Below are 15,409 nucleotides of genomic sequence, written 5' to 3'. Positions count from 1 at the left end.
AGAAGTTTCAGAAATCTGTCTTAATGCATTTCCTATAAAAGAATGGAAACTACACAAAGATATTGCTTTTCCCTTATCCTTCTTGAAATTAACTGCTTTTCTTTTTCTGACTCAGTATAATACTTGGAATGGAAGAAAACTGAGGAAAAGCATACAGCAGAACTGGGAGGAATGGAATGAACTATAAAGTTCATTCAAAGACCTCCTATCATTATATATGTCTGCTTCCTCACCTGTAATAATTCACTAACCAACAGGCATAATAAACTAGAACCTCTCGTTCTTGCATACACATAGAAGATGAGTAGAACATTGTTTTTTCTTCCAGAAGAAGTGACATTTTTGTGTTTCTGAGTTGAAATGTGAAAATTAGTATGTAATATTGTACATGTACATTAAATATATTACATAATGTAATATGTAATAAATATATATATTTAAAATGTGATGGAAATTCAGCATATACAAGTAAAGGGCAAGAATAATTTTCTTCTATTACTACCAGAATAACTATTTTAATGGCTACTTTGTACTACTGTGAAAAAGAAAAAAATCTATACATAGCTATGTTGAATTTGCACTGAGCCCCACCTTGATCTTTCAGACTTCATTGTTTTCAGAGCCACTGAAGCAAATTCATTTCATCACCTCATTGTAAGTTGAAGAAACTCAGACAAAGCAGATGTTTTCTGCTGCTTTCTTCCTTCTATTTGTCAATTTATACTCACAATTTCAGCCGAAAGTATAGAAATATAATATCACGGCTTTTTTAAATTAATCTAGACATTAAGAGCACTTTAAATTTCCTTGATAAGAGAAATAAGACTGGATATTTTGTAACATTAAATACAAGAAAAAAAAAATCAATGAAGCATCTAATTATTTCCAACTGTATACACATACACAGTGTAGAATAAAATTTGAATTACATTTTTCCCAATGTGTAAAAAAATACATATAGATTTCACAAAATTAACATTCTGACTAGATTTGTAGGTTTCTTAAAGCACCATTTCAAAAGCTGACTTTGATTTTTAAGAAGTGATTTCCCTTAAATAAAGGAAATTTGATGTGTTGGGCATGATTAAGATGTAACATGCCAGAACATGAAACTTACTCAGATACTGGCAATCCCCTAGCAATACTTCAAATTTCAGCCACTGTTACCAGCTGGCAAGAATGGGGAGAAAAAGCCTTCATATATTTTAACAAATCTGGCTTCTCATGCGAGCAACATGAAACAATGTAGTAATATTTCTAGAATACTCTTTAATCTCCAGTATTTTCTAGGTTTATGCATTCTAGAGCCAGCACTGTTGTTTATTTAATTGCTCTTGGAATTTTTCGTCCATTGTCTCATCTATTTTTCCATGGAAGCAATTGGAATCTGCAATGCTTCTGGCGCTCATGCAGCTAAGCCACACATTTTGTAGTGAACCCTCTTCTTTCGCTGGTTTTGAACATGTCACCTTTTGATTTGATATTTCAACTCTACACAAAGGACAGTGTTCTCTATAAGAAACAAATCCTTATTCACTCCATCAGTGTCACTTTTAATGGACCTCTATATATTACACCAAAAAAATTCCAATCTTTACTACCTATTTTGAGCATAACTAGATTCATATCTCCCATGCCACTTATGTATTGGTTCAAATCTAGGTATCTATATCCCATTTGCTATTTTAAAGTGCAATTATCATCTCTCAAGGAATCCCTCTGGGTTCACAGAATTGCCTGCAAGTTTCCCACTGCATTAACTGCCTTGGGTAACTTGTTATCCTTGCCGAACTGTCACTCTGTTCACTTGATTTTTTCCAGGGCTACAGTAAGTAACTTGGGACCATTGCCACAATGTCACTGGAAGAGTACTTTAAAAGGCCATTAACAGCCCCAAAAAAGGCTTTTGGAAACCTGAAAAGGTAAAAAACTTCCTTGCCTTCGTACTGACTGTCTTAAAAAAAAAAAAAAACAAAAAAACCAAAAAAACCCAAAAACAGTAGGTGTGAAGCATGACCTCCTTTCACAGATGGGCTGAGCCATTCATCCACATATCTGATGATGTTATTCTTTAAACGAGTTTCTATTAATTTGAGAAGGATGTCAGGCTCACTTCTACAATTAAGACTGCATACTGAATTTCATAATTTCAAGGACTCCAGCATCAACAGTGAAGATGAGCAAGATGAGTGAGGATGGGAAATGCTGGAAGCTTTTCAATTTAAATTCAGCTATTATTTTAATAATGCAGAATGAAATTTCTTGGACAATATTAATAAAATATCAGTTCAAAAATATACATTAGTACTCACTGAATGGGAGTTTTTAATATGAGTACTGGGAGGCTTTAAAAATCTTCTGGAACCTCAATACTCTGAAAACTACAAAATTCAGTTCTAAGCCAGATAGTGCTTGAATACTTATTACCTTCTTCCTACTCCTCCAGAAAAGGTACCTTTTCACTAGCAGAGACTAATTATACTATGCCCACAAGTTAGAATATTAGTAAACTTGGAATACTGTACATGAAATACAGTTACAGATAATTATGAAAACTTTTTAGTAAAGCTCAAGTACAGAAACTTGAGGGTTTTTTCTTAGAGAAGGCTCTCTACCAGAAGTGCTCACTAGTTTTAATATTAGTAGAGGACACTTAGTGAAGAATAGCTCATCATTCAACTGCGACTTTGCCACTCATTCTTCAGTATTTTATTTGGTTGCTTTTTAATAAAATGAACATTTGTATAGGGGCTACATTCTACAATGGAAAATAATTACAATTTATAAAAATTTTTGAAGAATAATTATATTTTATAAAGAGACATTAGTACATGTAGCAAACGTATCAGTGTATAAGGCAAGCACAGAACTCATTCACTTATTCTGAATTACTTGATCAGTCTAGAAGCAGTTGTACACTGAACTTCATGGAATTAAACTATTATGAATAATACCAAGACAACAACTGCTGTCAGTTTATTTCTGCCTTATTATTATTTTAACTAAATCCTTTGTTGTTTGTGTAAACAATTAAAAAAACCTGCAATGTTAGTTACTTGCCAAGATAACATGGTAAAAGCTGAAGTGGCAATTAAAAAGAAAACAAAACATTACATGGATATCCTGAAAAGACTTTCAATGGTCACAGGCAAGTATGAGGCTTTGGCTTCATCTTGAAATAGAAATATTTCAGCTCAATATATGTTTAAGCCTTTTCTTAAAAGATACGTTATTTTGAGTTAGGAGCACAACTCGCTTCCTCTCATATGAATGTTTTCCAGACTGAAGACTTCCTCAAGCTTATTGAATACACCCTCTATTCTCCTCTTATGCTACTCACAAAATAATAGCAAGATCAAGATCTGACCTGGAGGTCAGAACTATCTGGGCTTCTACCCAGCTTTCTCCTGTCATGATCCCACCGGCAATATTCCTCTTCCTCCTAGTCTAACAATAGTAACACATTGTATTAAACAAGTTGCCAAATTCATGATGGTATTGACTAACAGTAACATCTACGTACAATTATGCCTGTTAAATACTCATGTTATTCTAATGTTTCAGAGCCTTCAAGACAACAGCCATGATTATCTACAAAATGCCTCCTCATTCCATTATACCTCCAAAAGCTTAGAAGCAAAATCATTAGAAAATAGCTCTCTCTCCCCTTCTGAGTCAGAACTATGCTGTTTGTAGCCTACACAACATTAAGCATCAGTGAACCACAGCATTGGAACCAGCTGATACCCACATTGAGGTATTTATTCCTATTATTCCTTTACGAAAATGGAAAAGCCCTTGGTCGAATACATACATGAAGGTACAGACCAGATTTAGTGATTTGAAGACAATACTACAGAAACAAGAATTTGCTTCTGAAAAAAAAAAAAAGAATCAAAATGAGAATACAGACCCAGGAAATGGTACTTTATGAGACACAATGACTTGTGGATACGCTGGTCTTCATTCTGTGTTTCATAAAGCAATTCATCAGAAAGGGAACAAATACTTATTCTGATTTGCCACCAAGATCAGTAAGAGTGGAGACGTTCTTAAGGAAATTCCTCAGTAATAAGTTCTTATTCTAGAAGGCCATGATGAGGAAGAGATCTGTACTTAAAATAACTCTGGCTCTTATTCCTCTAAATGTAATTTTATTTTCAAATCCAACACTTTCCTGTTACACACTAAAACACTGCCTTGAAGGCTTACTCTTGCGCAGACTCTGCAGCACTTCTGCTTAAAAATTTCACAACTCAATATACATACTGCTTTTTCTGAAAATCCATGAGGCATCATTACGAACTCAAATCACTTTAAATGTTATACTGCTTCTGATGCCAATTAAATTAGACTAAACATTTTAATTTTCAAGACATTATGTACCATTCTGTTTTCCTCCAAGAAACTAACGCAAAGAGGATTGCATTAAACAGTTATTCATATCTGATATTAAACTGCAAAATAATCTGGGATCGGAAAGAAGATGATAAAAAAAAATTAGCTTTGCCCATGAAAACAAAAGCCTAAACTACTTTGGTTTCAAGCAACCAGTTAATATTTAAAATCCAATAGTTAACTGTATAGTCATTATCTAGTAACTTTTTTGGATGTCATCTTGGGTAGACAAGGAGTGCAGGAATATCAGTGTAGATGCTGTATTTTCACAATTATTTTCATAATCACAACTGCTGTCTCTTAGCAACTTCTAAATATAGTTGAGAATTTGATAAGTGCTCTATTTAAGCTGTTTTAGGAACTGTTCCCACTTGAAGTTATCTTTTCCACACAGTCGACAAAATAAGTTCCTGTTAAAATCAACATAATATACTGACTTTTTCTCAGCTACAGAAATTAGCTCATTTTTCAGCTTTCTGTTTGGAAAACAGAATTTATTTGAATACAAAGATTGCTGTCAAACAGTTTGACTGATCATTTTTTCGCAAAACCAAAGATGATAATTCATAGGATTGCTTTCTCACACTTTCACAGACTGCTGCTGCCCTTCAATCTCTGTTTATCCAAACCTCTTTCCCACTTGTACAGTAAAAAGTCTTGCCTCATTACACTGGGTTTTCGCAGTGTGCTTTTCCTACTGGAGCTATTCAGCCCCATATCTGTTCTAGACTGATAACAACTTGGGTGTTATTTAAACATCTCCTGTGTGACGTTTAGAGGTCCAAATAATGGTTATATTCATGAAAGGAAAACAGTCTGCTAAAGGAGCCTGACCAATACAGATTAACAAGTTTCTTGAAGTGTTAGGAATAAACTCCTGAGAGCCACAAAGAGTTTCAACTACCTTCATGGCTGTAGAGAGTATCTAGTAATAATGCTGGTTTCTTGTACAAGATCATTCTTGAACCTGTCCCATCTTATTTTTTTTGTTTCATCCTTATGGACTCTAGTGTCAGTGAATTCCAGTTTATACGAAAAGTTTTAAGGCAGAGCAGTAGTTAATGCAACAGAACTACTTTTTTATCATGCAGAAATGACGTATGCTTAATTTATTCTCATTCAAAAAGGAATCTATAAGTCATAGCATCGCATTCATTAATAGTTATTTTCTATACATAACATAAGCAAGAAACACCACACTGCATCACAAAGGCTAGAAAGAACACATGTTTATCACCTATAATCTTTTCAGCTGATTTACTGCTTTATGCTAACGTCATTAAGCACAAAAATACACTCTACTCACCAAATAAATTGCTTGAATGTCCTTGCTTAGATATGGGCTTCAGTTCATTTAATCCCCATGCATAACGCTTATAATTATCCCAGGCATATTTCATCATCTGTAGGGAAACAAAAGCAGGATTATAATGTTGATTTTGCAAGAAGCCACAGCAAATACTGACTTGAGAATTTTCTCAACATTAAACATATTTAATTCAATGCTTCATTAAATTCATGTTCTATGCATTAGAACTGTGAAATATTTTACACAATAGCACTGTCCTCTGGATGACAGTGGTGTAGTTACTTTAAGTGCTCTATGTCTGCCAGATCCACCTGTCACTGATATTTGCATGCTTATAATAAACAATATTTAATAAATGAATGACTGTTATAAATTAATTCAAGTATGATTTCTTTTTTTCCCTTAAGCATACATATCTTAAACTGATGGAAATATTTTGTTGTTGTTTTTTATTCTAGAGTAGAAATTTTTTATGGTCAAAATTAAGAGCAATTCATGGGAGTTTTCAGTCTGGCAGAGACTTCCTTGTATAAAACTATTTGATGCAAACTTAACACAGCTAGTGAGTAGAATGAAGCTAGAATGGGGCAGGCAAGACATCTCGGCGAGGTCTTAAGGTTACAATGACATAGCCTTCTATGACTATAAGTGCTACTGAATGCCTCCATAGCTACTCTGATATACCATTTTGCACAAACAACCAACAACTTTTACAACTAAGCATGGCTATAAAGATACGTTTGCCATACAGAGTTGCACCACAAAAAATTGCTTTGGAAAACTCCCTCAGGAAATACAGAACAGAGCTCTGCAATAAGAGCAGAAGACATTCATGTCAGAAACTGGCAGCAGATCCACTCCAGGGCACTAATCACTTTCTGCTACCATGATCAACCAAGACCTAACCCAAAGCTAGGAGATGGCTGGTGTATGCAGCCAGGAGCTGTCCTCCAGCAGGTACAGCATCTCTCTTGGCCAGCATCATCTTTAACTCCTGCTCAGGAAGACTCTTCTTCAAGGATCACACCAGCAACCTGAATTTATCTAAGAGCAGGAGAGACTATGCCACCATGTAGCGTCTTCCTCCCCGCTTTCACAAAGCAGAACTGAGCTAGGAAAGCCAGAGGTCATCTTCCAGACAAGAAGTGATGGTTTCAGACCTTTTCAAAGATACTGCTTCAGGCTGTCAGCTGACAGCACTGCTCTGTCCTTGCTTTCAGACCTCTTCCTGAGGCCATGCATGCCAAATATAATTCTGTTAAATAGCAGTTATAATCCTACATTTAAAAGCAACAGCCTTAGGACACACTGATAATAGTAATCCTCAGTTTTCTTTCTTCCTCTTTCCGTTGCTCAAATTACATAGAGAAATCATGTCAATTAAAAACCCACATTAGGCCAGACCATAATAAATGACAACAGATTTTCTAGAGTACTGCTATGCCTGTGGGGAAAAAAAAAAATAATTCCTTGCTATTTATAGAAGTATAAAAGTGCATCTGTCCCGCAGGAGAATTCAGGAATGCTAATTTGCCGTGGAGCATCTACAGGGTCAAGTTCACAAATGCAAAAATTGGAGTCAACATTTACTATATGAGCATTTTCAACCGGAAAGTGTGCCTGGTGTCAGAGCTCAGCTGAAAGGCAGTAAGAGGCTGTGCGGGAATGTCTGTAGGTGGCACGGGCGCACGAGCTGGCAGGAGCTACGTCCCTCACTCAGCTTCCCTCTGGACCAGGCATTTTGTCCCAGCACAGATCTGGCAACAGGCAGCCACATCACAGGCTTTATGTCTGTGTGGCAATCCCAGTTCCTGGTAAAAGGGAGGCATGTGGCTATCCTCTAATTTACAAATTAATTTTTCCAGTAATTTTACACATTATACAAGGAAGATTTATTCTGCTCTGTAGTCATGTGCAAGTCCTGCATGCTCAGCTTTATATATTAGAAAACAAATTCTCAAAGATTTCAGCAAGCTAAATCCTGATCTGCCCTGAACCTAACATTTTCTATGCTTTGTCAAAGTTTAGTTTCTCATAAAATCACATTGGAGTTCTTTTAGTTTGTTTAATCTAGGAACACCACACCACAAGGAATGGTATATTTATTTATATCAAATTTGTAATTAAATGATCTGAAAGTGACTGAAGATTCTAATTGTAACAAAATTAAGACTGCACAAGTCAGGGATCTTTTCCCTCATTTTAATCCTAGCACACCCCCGTTCCTTCTCTTGCAGAAGAGGTGGTGGTTACCCATCACCACACCATATCAGTTCAGGGATCAGAAACTTTTGCAAATTTTTGTTTTGAAAATAATTGTTGTCCTGTCCCACCTCCAAGAGTATCAGAGTAACCAAGCAGGAAAGACAGGAGCAGCTCCAAACCTAGATCAGCCAGAACACTCACAAAGTGCATGACATTACGTTCCCTCCATTGCCTTCAGCTTTTCCAACTGATTTACATTTTGATCATATTGCACTGTAAATGCAAATGCGTGCTCTTTATAGAAGCTGTTTGCTGTTGGTCAACCATAAAATCACAAAGGTTAGAAAAGACTACTAAGATCATCCAGTCCAATCACAGACAGTAACATTGCAAGCCAACCCACACAGTAGACCCTACCTTCTAACAATATTTATTATTAGGTTTTATTGAAACACTCTTATTTCTGAAAGTCCTCCCATTTTGCAGAAGGTAACTACTCAGTGTACTAGACACAAATGGAACCACTAGCAACCAGACACAAGCATGTGCCTATGTAGCAAAAAGTTACCGGGACTCAGTGTTACTGTACAGAGAGCACACAGATAAACAGTAGTCCTGAAAACATACGAACCACCACCACCAACAGCCCTTAGCACAGTGGGACCACAGAGTCACAGTTTGTGCTTCTAACTCAGCAATCAGACTCAGTTTCTAGAATTTGGTATATCAGAAGGGCTTTATATGCTTTCACCCATCAAGATTCCTACAAACAAGAATCTCCTATCTTTTAATAGCATAATTTTCTACTTAAGAATGAAAAAGTTCTAAAATACTGTGTAGCAATTTACATAGATCCAAGCCAAAGATAATTAAGCCTTTGCTTAGGTCAGACTTGTAGTACTAGAAGCTTAGAAATAAATTTTAACAATTGTTTGGAGAAATTCAACTATCCTTGCAGTCTTCACCTTTCTGTTTGCATGAGACATCCCCAAAGCAGCATCTCCAGACTTTTTGTTTATTTTTTTTTCCTGTCATCAAGGCCCTTCTTCCGACTCCTTGAATAAGTGCTGTTGAGCACTTGAAATTTTAAATAAATCTCACCTTTACTGAGAGAATCTATGTAACAAGAAGTTCCTAATGATGAAGAACATCACAGATCTTGGCCAGATGATTCCAGGTATTCTCAAACTTCCCTACAGTGTAACTAATGAAATGATTTCACTTGAGTGCTTTCAAATAATTCCTTATTAATCCTCCAGTATGTCAGTAGGCAGAATTACATTTGCATGGATGTATTTTCCTCAGTTCTTCTAGCTTTGCTAAGACATGTTCATTGAACCTAAAAATCTAGATAAGCCTGACAGCTCACTGAAAAACCCTAAGTCTACATTTGCAAGATTCCATTCTGAGCTATACCATAGGCCATTCAGAAGAAGCAGCTGCAGATGAGTGCTTGGCTATGTAGCATCCCTCTCTTTAGTAGGCTGCTTTTACATCTTCAGAACAAAATGATGCAAGAATTTTTACTTAGAATGTTAGAAAATACTGAAAGATCATCTCATTTTTATTGGAGAATACCTAAGTGTGCTATTACACCATTACAATTGGTATCAGCAAAGATTTGGAAGAAAAAAAGTGAGTGTGACACTATATGTGAAAGGTTCTGTGTATTTTTTCCCCCAAAATGCTTCCTTTAGAGCTAAAGAAAGATAATTTTACAATTCTTCTAGACCAAAAGAACATAATTAACAAGACAAAACAAAACCCACAACAAAACAACCAGCCATAAAAACACAGAACAAAACAACACAAAAACCTAACAGGTTTGTTCTCCCGAAGCAGAAACAAAGACCTTTATAGCAGCAGCTAGAATGCTGCCCAAACAAAGAATTATGATCATTGATTACAAATTCCCGTTTGTTTTTATTTTAGCTACTGCCATCTTCCAAAACACTGCAACATAATGTCCAAGGACATATAAGCCACTTGAAATGTGCAAAATAGATTTCTACTCACACAGGAGTACCCAAGAGCTCAGGCATGAAACACTGCTAGAAAATGAGTGATGCTGAATCAGCACAGTAATGGTATTTAGATGCAAACTACTGCAGCACTATGTGGAATGAAAGTAAGAACACAGTAAGATCTATTTTCAGCAGTTAAGATGCAAGCTATGGAGATGTCAGAGAAGATGCCAGGAAAATAATTCAAGCACCTTTTAGAACCGCAATATTAAAGAAAAAGCATTCTCACAACATGAAATAGCACCATGCTGACCTTCAACAGAGTCATTTAAACCATGCCAACACTTCCCAAGAGAGGGAAGCAGAAGACTATAATGGTACTGGACATCCAACAGAATAAGACCCTTGAGAAACTCTAACAGGAAAAAGTCTTTATAAAAAAAACCATACAAATAAACAACAAAAAAACACATAATAGCTTGCTTGTCTACTCTATCAAACCTTTGTTGTTAGATTAAAAAAAATCTTCAGTATACACTGAATGTTTTGAATGTTTTTTTTTTCCTCTCACCTTTTAAATTGTTCCTAAGCAGAGATATGTTCATTCAGTCTAGTTTCCCTGAAGCTTTTCTCCTTCCTGTTGCTGTAACTAAAGCTTCTTAATTCTTTCACAGCATCAGTAAGGGAAATGATGGAAGTCCCTAGAATTAGTAAGCAATGGCTAGACACGTTCCACTTAAACTTTCCTCCTATACAAGTCAATTCACATGGGTGATGTCTGTATTAGGTCTGGCATCCAACATTACTCATAGCACGGTGCTGTTTTGAGTTTGTGGCTAAAATGCTGATAGCACAGCAGTGTTTTGTCTACTGTGGAGTTGTGAATGCACAGCATCAAGGCTTTCTCTTTTTCCCAGTCCTGCCTCTACTCCCCTGCCTGTCACAAGTAGGCTCAGGGTGGGCATGGGACTGGGAGGGGACACAGATGAGATAGCTGACCTAGACTGGCTGAAGCAAGACTCCACAGCACCTAAGACTACTCAGGTCAGCTTGTAGATAGTAACAAGTAACTTTTGCATCTCTCATCCCCAGCCCATCTCCCTTCCTTTCCCTAATGAATCATTTTTACCTCAACCCATCAGCTTTCTCATTTTTGTTCTTCCTGCTCCCTCCTCCCAGGCAGCCGTGCGATGTTTGGTTGCTAAACCCAACTCAACAAACCTCATGTGGCATCCTCAATGTGTGAAGACAATATTACATTAACCAGTGGCAAAACCTCAAGTTTTGGGAAGCCTTGCTTTCGTTTCATGTCCATTATTGTTAACCTACTGCACCTTAATAAGGCTCAGAAAAAGACCAATTTTCAATTGTTCTCAGAGTCCTCAAGTAGTAGCCAAATTGCAATACAGCTGAAAAACTTCACAAGCATTCCAAAAATTGTTATTAGTAAGCATAACAGTACCTTTGAAGGTATTACAAGGTCACCAATCAGGATTTCTCTGTGGAAAATTGTATGAACTCCTTAAGCCGACTCACAATCAGTTCTCATAAAATCATGCTGCATACATGAGCTCTTTTTCATACGCTTTGATGGAATTCACTGTTAATCATAGTGAGTAATCTTTGGCAACACTGCCTGTCTTCTTGGAAATTAGTGGAAATATTACGTCCATGCTTCACCATCTTTGTAATGGCAATTAGCATACTAGTAGATCTCTAAAGAAATACAGGCTATTTGCTGAGTTTATTGACCTTGTCTTGAACAACCTACATTTTAAAAACAAGAAGCAAAAGGATTGTTTTGTATATTCCAATACATAATGCTTTTTCTAATATTAGGAACTGCACTGTGAAATCATTTGGAAGTTTCTCCTGTTTCAGAGCATATCCATTTTAATTTTTGTCATAATTTGTCATATTACTACTTCGATAGTACTTCAAACTCTTTATTTCAATCTTTTCTTGCAGTTTCACAGGTAACTGTAATATGTTCCAAAGTCTCTTCCATCTGGAAGTGTATCTGTTATTATTAACTGCCTTGAATTTCCTCAGAAAACTAAAGCACACACACACACACAGATTTTAAAGAAACTCATCTCTATAATTACAGCTTTTTGCCCTGCTTAGACTTGTTCCTGATCAGATTTCTAGGTAAAGATGTAGGGTGCTCTGCTGTCATTACTTCTTCGCTAATTACTTGTAGTCAATCTTATCAGTGTAGACATGTAGATATGTCCAAGGAGTGATATATGTCTGGGTGTTTTTTGTTGTTGTTGTTTTAAATCTCAGCTTCCTGATTGAAGACCAAGAGAAAACTAGATACAGAAATCAACAAATCAGTTTATATTCAGATCCATTTTTTTTGTAAGTAGTATCATCTTTAGAGTTTAATTTGAGATTAAAAATTAGCACTTTTCTAACCAAAAGTTTTTTTATTCTAAACTCTTCATTTTATAGTTTCTGGAAGAAGAGGGAGTAACAAGGTAGCAAAAAAAAAAAAAAAATCTCAAATATCCAAGGAAAGTTAATCTCACTGGGTACTGTTTATACCTTTCCCTGAAACTGATAAAACAAGACAAATGATAACATACTCCCTTGCTCTACTGGCAACAGAATTTTGTTTTTCTACTTCAAGACATGTAAAATAAATCCTGTCACTATGAAACTTCATATACGTATATAGCCACTTCTTACTTGTCAGCAGGAAGATTATTGCAAATCAGGAGCTTGACAGATTTCGGGTGTTTATAACCTCATTCTCTAGTGCCACTTCCTCAATGTTAAATGCAAGCTATGTGCTCTCACTGTTCATTTAACAGTCATTGCCCAAGAGGGACCAGACCATTCCTCCTTAGCAGGTAGATGACATGCACACTCAGAAGCACGTTCAGACGGAGCTCCTCTGAGAACTTTGTGATAGAATTTGCCCCCAGCCAAGTAAACCCCAAAGGAAGCTGCTGTATTAGCTAATGGAATGGTGTCAAGGACCCCCAGCTACTGTTTTCTGGTGATAAGTGGTTAGAGATTTTGGGAACATTTAGGTGCTTACTGTCTAAGCTGTGTCTTCATTTGCCTTCTCACGGGAATGAAAGACTAAGAACTCAGAAATACTTAACCATTCAGTCTCAGAAGTACTTCTGAAAACACCATCCACAGCATAGGACACAGAGCAGTCTGTGGGTAGAAATACCTAGAGATGCAATGATGTCAATACAGCAAGGCTAGCCAAACCAATTTACAGGATTCTCTATTAATATTAAAAATGCACATTGTATCATGAAATGTTTTACATGATTCTGTATTAAAGGGATATATGAGCAAATTCCTGCCTTTCAGAATCCCACTAAATAATGTATTGCCCCTCTCCCCCCTCCCCCCCCCAAAAATTCCAAGTTCTGTATATAAAAAAGAAACTAATAGGGAAAATAAAAACATTAAGAACTATTCAACTATTCAACTATTCTGAGGATTAATTCATCACTTGTACTGTAAAGCACTTCAAAATTCTCATATGGAAAGCCTGACAGAAATGCTAAGTATTATTCCCACATGTGTTATATTAAGTTACAGATAAGCTTCTATTCTTGTATTTTCTACTCCTCACAGTAGCTTGTAAGCCTCTTTAGCAGCGTATTAAACTATCCCGCTAATATTCATCTTATGCTGCTGTGGGCATCATTTGTTAACCAAGGGACAGAAGCTGCACCGCGCTTCATTCTTTTACACATTTTAAAAGGATAAATTATTCCATTAATTCTGTAACATGAATTCTGATTAAAAGTTAACTAAACAGAATAGGAAATTTGAAGGTAAAGTTACTTCCTACACTTATTTCATTACTCCATATTTTGTTTAATGCACAGGCACACAAAAAAATAAGACTGTTTCATATAAGAAACGATTAATCAAGAACACCACCCCTGATGCTGTGATATGTCTGCATAAAATAAAAAATAAAAATTATTAATCAAGGGTTTATTTGAAAATTATTGTACAATTTTCCAGGCTACTCAGTGGCAATTTTTTTACTCATTTATCAGACATATCTCTCTTTACCAAACAGTGAAGCACATCTACAATTATGAATTTCCTGAACAAGTGAAGATACAACCTAAATGTATAGCATTGCAATAAGTCAGAGCTGGGTTACATTGCTTAAGCTATTGCACAGTTCAATTCAGTAAAAGTCACATGGCGGTAAGGCAGAGGAACTTGCAAAGAAGCCAGAGCTCACCTCCATATTTCAAACACTCAGATCAAGACTATATCAATGGTCTGCTCCTCCTCTAAGCAATCCCAACACCAATAACAAAAGCAAACTACTGGTTCCAGCACCAAGGTATCCTAGCTGATAACTTTTGCATATCTAAATGAAACCAAAGAAGGCATGAACAATGCACAAGCCTCCTTGTGAAGAACACTGTCCTTGCACTCTCAGAAGCCTAAGATCTGGCTAATTTCAGCCAGATGAAATTATCAACTCCTTGAAGGGAAACATGGGTCAAAAAACTTGCCATGTAGTTATTCATGTCCGTCATAGTAGTATTTATTCTACCTTAAACCAACCAAAAGCTGGACAAGCAGATTGCTTCTAGCTCAATTTTGGTTTAATTCACTCAACTTCAGCTTTCTTTTGCCTGACGTATACCAAGCAAAAAAAGATGTGAAAGAAGTCTTCATTTCCTTTTAAAACTGAGGGATTGGGATGATATACTTGGAAGATGGGAGGGCGGGGGGGAAAGGGGGGAGTGAGATCCAAATAAGCCAGGATTTCAGTGCATGCTGTAGGCATTTTAAGAGTTTTTCCTGAAAGCAGATATTTGATGAAAGCATCAAGGCAGATGCTGTCAAATTGCTCTGACAGCCAACTCACAATTATTAGTGGGGGAACCAATAGCACATTCTTGGTAACTAAATCAGCAGGAAAAAAAGAAATGCAGATGTAGTATTGAAGTATAGCACTATGAAATTTAACACAGCTGACATTAATGTTGAAGATGCTCTATTTTCAGACAGCTACAGATTCCACTGACATCTGTGTAGATATACAGGAAGAAAATCAACAAAAGAGCATTCTAAGTAATATGGAAATGGATTCCACACAGCCCCTATCTTACAATTCAGCAACTGTTACCAAGATTTCAGAAAAAAACATTGAAGCTCAAAGCTTGTCACCCAAGACCACTGTACTTCTCCAAAGGAACACCATATTCAAAACCTAGTGGCAAAGTCAGATGGACTCTTGAACAGATGGACTGAAAACTTATTTCTGTGATGGCTCCAATGTTGGTGTTGTTTTTTGGTGCTGTTTTTTGTTTGTTTGTTTCTTTACTGATAGTTCATTTTTAAATACAATCACTTATACCTTCTATGTTAGTGAAACGTCCATTAAAAGAGAAACATATCACACCATAAAATAATGTACAAGAGCTCAAGTCATTAGAGAGAAAGAAAGCTGATTTTCACTTAGAGAAGCATTGCAGAATTGTACAAAAACCTTATGTTGCTTTGATCTTATGCAGAATATGTATCA

General features: G+C 36.2%; 1 protein-coding gene across 2 annotated transcripts in view; it reads right to left on the bottom strand.

Annotated features, from left to right (window-relative positions):
• MAN1A1 (mannosidase alpha class 1A member 1) overlaps positions 1–15,409 on the bottom strand; it is a 144,775-nt gene that overhangs the window by 105,738 nt on the left and 23,628 nt on the right. For both annotated transcript variants that reach the window (XM_419762.8, XM_040698627.2), the window contains exon 2: positions 5,705–5,801. In XM_419762.8, coding sequence (XP_419762.6) covers positions 5,705–5,801 — 97 coding nt within the window. The remainder of the gene's footprint in view (positions 1–5,704; positions 5,802–15,409) is intronic.

The sequence above is a fragment of the Gallus gallus genome, chromosome 3 (genome assembly GCF_016699485.2).
Source record: "Gallus gallus isolate bGalGal1 chromosome 3, bGalGal1.mat.broiler.GRCg7b, whole genome shotgun sequence".
NCBI classification, from domain to species: domain Eukaryota; kingdom Metazoa; phylum Chordata; class Aves; order Galliformes; family Phasianidae; genus Gallus; species Gallus gallus.
This window is presented reverse-complemented; position numbering and strand designations above follow the sequence as displayed.